The sequence below is a fragment of the Electrophorus electricus genome, chromosome 6, assembly GCF_041902795.1.
Source record: "Electrophorus electricus isolate QZ-2024a chromosome 6, ASM4190279v1, whole genome shotgun sequence".
NCBI lineage: Eukaryota > Metazoa > Chordata > Actinopteri > Gymnotiformes > Gymnotidae > Electrophorus > Electrophorus electricus.
In genome coordinates, this window is record NC_137502.1 from 12,970,485 (window position 1) to 12,979,836 (window position 9,352).

At 39.1% G+C, this 9,352-nt stretch overlaps 1 protein-coding gene across 2 annotated transcripts in view; it reads right to left on the reverse strand.

Moving 5' to 3' along the window:
- Window positions 1-8,735, reverse strand: part of pik3c2a (phosphatidylinositol-4-phosphate 3-kinase, catalytic subunit type 2 alpha) — a 34,932-nt gene extending 26,197 nt beyond the window's left edge. Inside the window, exons 1-2 of one of the 2 annotated variants that reach the window (XM_027008793.3) lie at window positions 8,661-8,735; window positions 4,316-5,513 (exon numbers count right to left, since the gene is read on the reverse strand). In XM_027008793.3, coding sequence (XP_026864594.2) covers window positions 4,316-5,431 — 1,116 coding nt within the window. In that variant the 5' untranslated portion in view covers window positions 5,432-5,513; window positions 8,661-8,735. Of the gene's footprint in view, window positions 1-4,315; window positions 5,514-8,617; window positions 8,638-8,660 lie in introns of those variants that run through there. The other variant, XM_027008794.3, reaches the window with a different exon arrangement.
- Between the last annotated feature and the right edge of the window lie 617 nt (window positions 8,736-9,352).

Below are 9,352 nucleotides of genomic sequence, written 5' to 3' on the forward strand. Positions count from 1 at the left end.
TCTTTCTAAGCGTAATGCAGTTAGTTTTAAATAACTGAAGAAAAAAAAAGGGGGAAAAAAAAACCTCAAGTTCAAATAATTTGGAAATGATATTTAATTCACTAATGCTCATACAAGTTTTATTACTGATTTTCTATTTTTACTTATTTTTATTTAGCTTGTCACAATATTAATTTTTTACTGCCTGCATCCAGAGGGTTGGCCTATGCCTTGAAAGAAGATCAATATATTGTTAGCGCTCCTGAAAAAGAACAAAAACAGGATTTATTAAATATTCCAATTCCAGTTAATCAAAATCAAAAGGCAGATTACCCAAATCATTTTAGGCTTTAGCCCTGCACATTCCTGCTTCTGTGGAAAGTAAAAAACAGGTACAGAATTCTTATAGCAGTACATTACATTAACCTGCATGAAGAAAGAAAATCAAAGACTTGGGCTGTGTTTATATTTGTAGTTCAGTCCCTTTAATCCAGATCATAGCAGGAAAGGACAGACATTTATCATCAAACCAAAAGATAAAACAGTAACCATATGGACATGGTCATACCCTGACTGGACAACTTGTGCGCCATATATCTTGTAAGAATAACTTACAATAATTCCAACCAAGCTTTCAAAACAGTGATCCAACATAAATACACTTGTGGACACCTGGTGATATTTTACCAGTTACAATTCACAAAAAGCCAGTAAAGAGCATAAAGGAAAATACAAGAAATGCCTACACATGTGAAATCACTTCCTCTTTAGTCAACTTGGTGCCTTTGGTTCACACTGTGTTCATACTTCAAAACAAACTCCACTAATTTGTTTGGAAATGGACTGAGACCAACATGCTTGGGGGTCTGGGTCCCCTTAATTGGTGCACAAGAGTTTAAAAGGCACCGTTATCCTTTGCTCTAATGAACCACACTAACAGAGCAATTATACCATGCTACATTTTAATCAAACCAAAAGCTGAACACACCCATAAACCCCTAAGGAACCTGAATCTATGACTTCTAGATAATGTTAAGCAAGTATGCCCATTCTCCACAATTTCTTTGCTTTTGATGCAAACTGGACAGTCCACATTTGGTAAAGCTTGCATACCCCCACCCATCACAAAGCTAATGGCTCTCTTTCCTCTTGCATAATTTATAGCAACATTAAGTATTTATTCTTGAATGGTCTCTTCAATTCTGAGCCAGCCTAATGATAATTTCAAAAGTCAGCATCAGCAGGTTTGAACATGCAGAGATGAACAATCCACAAACCTGATTCTCCCTCCTTGTGACTGGGCATAGGTCTACTTGAGTGGTGTAGTAGTCCTTCCCCCCCCAATTTTACTAAAGACTGAGGTATTGCTGCCTATACATGGATTAAGCATAGTCTTAGCAATTCTTTCAGGTCTACAGTGGTGTGAAAAAGTGTTTGCCCCCTTCCTGACATCTTGTTTTTTTGGCATGTTTGTCACACTTAAATGTTTCAGATCAAACAAATTTAAATATTAGACAAAGCTAACATAAGTAAACACAAAATACAGTTTTTAAATGAAGCTTTTTATTATTAAGGGGGAAAAAAAATCCAAACCTACATGGCCGTGTGATTGCTGCCCCCCATTAAAACAAATTAACTGTGGTTTATCACAGCTTTGGAAAGCTGAGTTCAGTTTCTCTAGCCACACACAGGCCTGATTACTCAATCAAGAAATCATTTAAATATGACCTGCCTGACTAAGTGAAGTAGACCAAAAGATCCTCAAAAGCTAGACAGCACGCTGCGATCCAAAGAAATTCAGAAACAAATGACACAAAGTAATTGAGATCCATCAGTCTGGAAAAGGTTATAAAGCTTTGGGACTGCAGCAAACCACAGTGAGAACCATTATCTACAAATGGCAAAAACATGGAACAGTGGTGAACCTTCCCAGGAGTGGCCGGCCCACCAAAATTACCCCAAGAGCGCAGCGACGACTCATCCAAGAGGTCACAAAAGACCCCACAACAACATCCAAAGAACTGCAGGCCTCACTTGCCTCAGTTAAGGTCAGTGTTCATGACTTCACCATAAGAAAGAGACTGGGCAAAAATGGGCTGCATGGCAGAGTTCCAAGACCAAAACCACCGCTGAGCAAAAAGAACATAAAGGCTCATCTCAGTTTTGCCAGAAAACATCTTGATGATCCCCAAGACTTTTGGGAAAATACTCTGTGGACTGACGAGACAAAAGTTGAACTTTTTGGAAGGTGTATGTCCCATTACATCTGGCATAAAAGTAACAGCATTTCAGAAAAGGAACACCATACCAACAGTAAAATATGGTCTGGGGCCGTTTTGCTGCTTCAGGACCTGGAAGACTTGCTGTGGTAAATTAAACCATAAATTCTGCTGTCTACCAAAAAATCCTGAAGGAGAATGTCCGTCCATCTGTTCGTGACCTCAAGATGAAGCGCACTTGGGTTCTGCAGCCAGACACTGATCCAAAACACCAGCAAGTCCACCAATGGCTTTAGAAAAACAAAACGAAGACTTTGCAGTGACCTAGTCAAAGTCCTGACCTGAATCCGATTGAGATGCTGTAGCATGACCTTAAAAAGGCAGTTCATGCACGAAAACCCTCCAATGTGGCCGAATTAAAACAATTCTGTAGAGATGAGTGGGCCAAAATTCCTCCACAGCACTGTAAAAGACTCATTGACAGTTAGCACAAACCCTTGATTGCAGTTATTGCTGCTAAGGGTGGCCCAATCAATTTCACACAGGGCCATGTAAGTTTTTTTTTGTTTTTTTCCCCCCCCTTAATAATAAAAAGACATTGCATTGGGTTTACTTGTTATCTTTGTCTAATATGTAAATTAATTTGATCTGAAACATTTAAGTGTGACAAACATGCAAAATATATATATATATATATATATATATATATATATATATATATATATATATAAAAAAAACTCATCAGGAAGGGGACAACACTTTCACAAGACTGTATGTTTGTGTTTAATCTGTGATTGGGAAACTGGCATATGAAAGACAGTGCCTGAATAAAACCATTTTATTTTACATTTAGAGTAGATTAAAATGTTTTTTTAAACTTCCAAAAGAGCATGATTTCATGCTTACAAAATAAACTGCAATGTACTACTACTACTACTACTACTACAGGAAAGAAATATCCAAAAGCTATTTTAAACTCCTTGCCCTAAAACCATTTAAGATACTATGGAATACCATGAAAAAATACAGTAAGAAAAAGGTTGTTATTGATTTATTGCAGAAGCTGATTAGTTAATTTTTAGTTAAAAACCAGACCTTTTGCTTGACCAAAACAAATCTTTATTGTTGGGGGAGTTTTAGTGGCTATCCAGAGCATTAAATTGGTAGTGGTGCAAGGTTGGATACACTGTCAGGTTGAATAAAATTTTCTATACTGGCAAAGATTCACTGTTATAAAACAGATTGGTCTGATGCGAAGATGTTACATACACACACCTATGGCCACCTCACAATGACTGGATTCTGTATTCATGTCATCTTTCTTTGAAGAAGCCAATTTTTGCTATTGTGTTGCTTAGCAAACGTTGTTAGCAGACTATATTGCCAGGCAAATAAATTCAGTTTATTCTAAATATTGTTAATAATAGTTATATAATTTATAGCACTGACATTCAAGCAATTGAACATGAGAGGGTGCGTCTAATCGCAAACAAAAATCATGCCTACGATTTGGTTGCAGGAACGAGCCAAAGGCCTAATTCTAATGAATTAGCAAGCTTACTAGGCAAGCAATAAACCTGATTAATAAAATACTTCATACTGCAAACAGGAAAAACAAGATACAAAGCTTTTTTGTGCATAATAACCCTAATATAGAAAATTATTTTAATGTTATCAATTTTTTTTTTTAAATCAGGACACATTTCTACTGCTATAATCATCATCATCAACATACACAATAGAACAGAGGTACAGAATTCCACTGCTGACTACCACACCATCAACACCAGTCACAGGTGTGGGCTAGGATACTGCCAGACAGCCCAAACCTAGACAGGAGCAACTGAAGATAAAGGGCCTTGCTCAGAGGCCCAACATTTGCAGCCCGGCAGCGGCGGGGCTCGAACCAATAACCTCCAAATCTCAAGTCAAGTACCCTAAACACCGAGCCACCACTGCCCTCTACTGCTATAATGGTTCTATTCAATTATAAAAGTAGCATTCCATATTAAATGTTTTCCATAAAGATGTGACAGTGAAAATTCTGACCAAATCTGTGTTACCTGAATGAGAGGAGGTTGCTGTCACTGAGTTAGCAGGAAGAGTAGTTCGCATACCTGTTTACTCTGGCTGTGGTGGGAGGAGGTTTCAAGGATGTTAATCGAGTAACTCCTGGTCACTGCCATCCCTGTAGATGCCCTCCTGGGCTGAGCATTTACCACACTCCCAAATGGGTCTTTCTCCTGTGCTTGAGGACTGCTTCTGCCAGCAACCTCAGTCTCATCTCGTAGCACTGCATCCCAGGGGTCCCCTGCATGGGCAGACTCCTCCATTACAGTCCCACCCATTGCACTTGATGCACCTTCCACCTCCACTCTACGCTTGCTGAGAGGGTCCAAATCCAGCCAGTCAAAGCGGCTCATGCTTGGGGGCTCAGGGAGCTGGGGCACAGGCTCCAGGGACTTGACGCTGACAGACTCTGAATCCATACTGGAAGACCTGCCATTCCTCAGGTATTCTGAAGTGCTGGCAATCTTGTCAAAAAGCTTAGCCATTTCGGGGGTCACCACCGGCTGCTGGAAGACCAGAGGACCAGCAGTCTGGATAGGTGTAAATGGGAGGAAGGGGGTCTGATGGGTATGGAGGGGAACAAAAGATGGCATAGCCGGGGAAATGCCATTCTGGAATGAACAGGGAGGTTTGGAATAGGGCATTGAAGGAAATACAGAGTGCTGCTGATGTGTTGGGGTAGGCAAACCAGAACCTGAAGGGGTGGAGAGCGTAGGTGTCCAGAGAAACGGAGTTGAACTGAACGCGTGTACCCCTGGGTACGATGCACTAAGGTTGAAGCCTAATAGAGTCGAGGGCCTGCTCATTTTGTTGGTGCCAAAGTTGTCATCCAGAAGCAGTTTCTCTAGTTCCTCTTTAGTCAGCTTCTCTACATCAATGTCTGCAAATGTGTCTTTCTCTGCCTTCTTCTTGGCCTCTGATTCAGGGAAGACGATAAGGTCTTTCTCTAGCTGGCTGGTGGAGGCTACTCCTGCATTAGCATGTGCTGTTGTGGAGGAAACGGGGGCTAGATGTGTGGGTCTCTTTTCACGCTGCAATTTAGCCAAAGCCTCTTCCTCCATACGCAAAGCCTCCTCTTTGCCCACTGCTCCCTTGGGTCGAGCCACTAGTGGAGAGGCTGGCCTATCCAGCTTATACCCACTGCCACTGGATATCTGAGCCATGGTGTCAGCTTGGACTTGCCATGTACATGGAGGACTACCAACAGTGACACAGGTGGGTTCTAGCAGGAGCTTGTATCTACCACTGGAGTGAGGGAGAAGAAAAGAAGGGGAGAAAGAGAGATAAAATTACTTAACACCAGTTATTCAAATGTCAACAATTGGTGCATACCAAAAATAGTATTTTTAGTGGCAACTGAGATGCAGTACTGAGGTTCTGCATCACCAAACCTAGTCAACAAGGCTCTAGTGGCCTATGAATAAAACATACCATAGCTATATCACAGATGGATATGCAGACTCATACTTACTGCACTGCTAAGTTATTGGACAATATATTAAATAAATATCTTAAATATTAAATAGTCACCAGTTAAAGGTGCCAGTGACAAATGCAGGATTCAGGATTTCTTAGATAAAATGAATTTGGCAACATTTCACTGGAGTGAAACTGGAGAAATGTTATGACAACAAGCAGCTCCCAACCAGTAGAATGCATAAGGCCTAACTGAGCTTAAGGTGGCTGCAAGACTAAGGTTTTCCAGCATTGCTGCATCTTCCCACCATCAATAGCTTAACCCCAGCTACACATTAGATTGTAAATTTCAAATTTCAATCCTATTTATAGGGCATATGTGGAGATAGTCATGAATGAAGAAAAAACAAACAAACAAACAAAAAAAAGATGATAAAGCTAAGCGATAATGTCATTTTAACACCCTTTGCATACCATTTTAATATACCATTTGCAGGATAAATTACATTACCATTTGGGATAAACCATATTATGTCAAATGTTCCCAATTAGATAATGCAGACTCATCTCATCAGAAATCAATACATGCAAGATTGAAGTGTTTCATACAATAGAGTCATGTATGAGGCCAAGGAAAAAAACTTACAGTACACAATACTGTCTATTATTGAGCCAAAGCTACTGACTGATGACCAATCATGTAGGAAATTTAAGTGTCTGTATTAGAAAGAGGCAGTGATTATTGTGTAAGAATTCTGGTCATTGCTATGTTTCAGGAAGCCATCTTAACCCAAAGGGAAATATCTGGTACAACATTCTATGTATGCATTAGCATATAACACACTATCAAAATCATATAAAGCCTTGATGATTCTGTCCCAATCCAACATCACCCTAGTGTCACTGTGGATGAACTAGTTGTGTCATATAGGCCTAGTTTGGTAATTCCACATAAAATGTGGACCAGACTATGCCATATTGACAAACTTGAGTTCACAGTAGAAGAATGAATGTGTTGCTAGAAAGAAACAGCAAAGGTTATTGCCTCTTTACCACATAAAGCAACTTAAAAAGCTATTACAAAGCTGTTCAAAGTACACAAGTCATCTTTATGATGAGAATGAATAACCCATGTCATGCGTATGGCTTTCAAAAAAAGGTTAATGCTGCACCTGTCCTTTATTGCACTGAGCTTAGAAATTGAGTTTTCTACTGCTTCAGCCAAACAAACAAAACAGTGTACTTCCCAAAACCAAGCAAAGCCATCCAAGAAGCACAGTATGCTGCTGCAGTGCCCAAGACAAGGAGCCAGTAGGGCAGAAGATGAACATCCTCTAGACCACAGGCTGCATTTGAAAGAACACAATAACAATACATTAAAAGGGGGAGAACTGATTTTTTATGTACTTGGAAAGTTTCATTCCAATTCAACATAAGCTTGTGGATGAATTAGACCAATACTGCCTGACCTGATTTAAAATGATATAAAATAACCCTAAACCAACAACAAGCCAAAAAACACATTTATGAGAATTTTGTTCTATCAAATTAGTAACCATGAGCCTGATGGTTGTGGGCTGGGGAAAAAGTAACCCTACAACTGTCCAAGGGTGTGAACACTCATACTGCATCCCTATAATCCCACACCACAGAGCCAAAAATAAATAAATAAAAACGTCCTGCAGCAAACTTAATCCAGATACCAAGTTGCCCTCAGTTTAGCTTTCAATTTTATTTCAATAAAGGTAAATTGATAAATTCCTATGCACAATGTGCATTCCAAGCAATGGGCAGATAAATGCACATTAAAAAGGTCCTCCTTTTGCCTGATGGTCATGAGCAATGAGCTGCTTGATTCTGCTAGAACCTGTGACCACAGCGACCCAACAATTTTTTTATAACCTATATAACAAACTGAGCACCAACATTGTTTTCAGGCCAGCTTCCCAGAAACTGGGATTCAACTGAGCCGACACATGTACCAGGCTCTGTTCCAAAACCCGCATGCAAAGTATGCCAGAGACCAGCTCCTCCTATATTCAGATCCTTGAATCAGCACTTTAACAGATAGCTTAAACACACAAATAATGTTTACTTTTTAAAATGTGATTATTATTTGCATAAAATATATTGATAATTCTGAAACAATTAGATTAATACATTAAAACATTTAATTTTACATTCTTATAACAAACACGATGCTGTTCTTTGAACTTTCAAATGTAACCATCCTTTTAAAAAAGTGACGCATAAATATTTCTGATTTTTTAAAATCAAAAGCAGTACAAGAAAGCCTTTCGCTGTAGTTACGTTCACCTGCATATCGTCATCCATGTGCTCGCTAGGATAGCTTACCAAGTAGCTACCGAATTAAGCAAAAATATATAATTCACAAGCGAAATCTACTCAGTTACATGAAGAACAAGACAGACTACAAATCATATATACGTAGATTAACGTGGTGTTATAATATATTGAGCTATAAAATAAAACTGAAAGAACAAAAACAACCAAACACTCACTAGCTTATTTAGCAGGAAAGCTTTTAGGAACCAATTTTACCCACCAAGCAAATAAGATATTACATAGCTAACGCTAGCTTAGCTAACTAAAATGAACAGGTAAAAATGCTAATCAGGGCCAGGGTCATTTTAGACGTAAACATTTAATAAAATGATAGCCGGCAATAAATGTTTCACATTTATAATTATTTGGGCTAGTTTAAGACAACAGACAAATGTAAAAATAATAAATTCCTAGAAAATAAAGTTCCAGACAAACTTTACGCGATATTTGTGCAATGTTTGGGAACGCTAACGTTACACCTCAACTCGCCGACCAAGAAATAACACGACAAGCAAACCGAAACTAAATATACTTAGAAAAAAAGCCTGAAACTTACGATGACCAAGCAAACAGAAGTGAACACACACCTTTCTTTGACAATAATATCAGTGAATAATTAGCAAATCCCACCTTCAAACTATTCGAGCTTTCAAGCTGGACATCTGCCTACGGCTGGAAAATTTGCTCGTACATCTAGCCGTTGACACAACGTCAGTTCCTGTTCGCGTGGGCTGTCTACTTTAACCATGCAACAGCGACTTCACGCGACACAATAATATCGGCGTTTAATAATTGTAGCCAGGATTTAAGATTAATGGATTCATCTTCAGTCACTTTAGGCTCATGTTTAGAACGAATAATTGTTAGTTTATTGTTAGAATGATCTTGTCGGTATTTGAAAGGCATCGAAAACATTAAGGTTCTTGGTGAATTACGTCTTCCAGGGACTTGAAGTGATATATAATTTGCAACTCTGTTGCAAAAGAAGGCCAGCAGAGACTGTGCATCCTGTGGCAGATGAAAGGTTGTCTGTATCAAAAGCTACTCGTTCAGTTACACGCAGATTTCCTAATATATGTCATCACCACCTACATAATAGTCTATGGTGGCTCTGCTACCAAGCACGACATACACAAGTTACGTTGAGCTGTCAGTCCTGCAGAACAACTCAGTGTAGTTAATTTGCCCACTATTCTTATTTTGTTGAAGTCTAGAACCAGACACCAGAGAAAATCATTTCAGTGCAGTTTATTTAAATTCCATTCCCCAGGCAGACGCATCAGTCAAATGAGAGCCAAAACAACAATGCATGTGGCACTGTC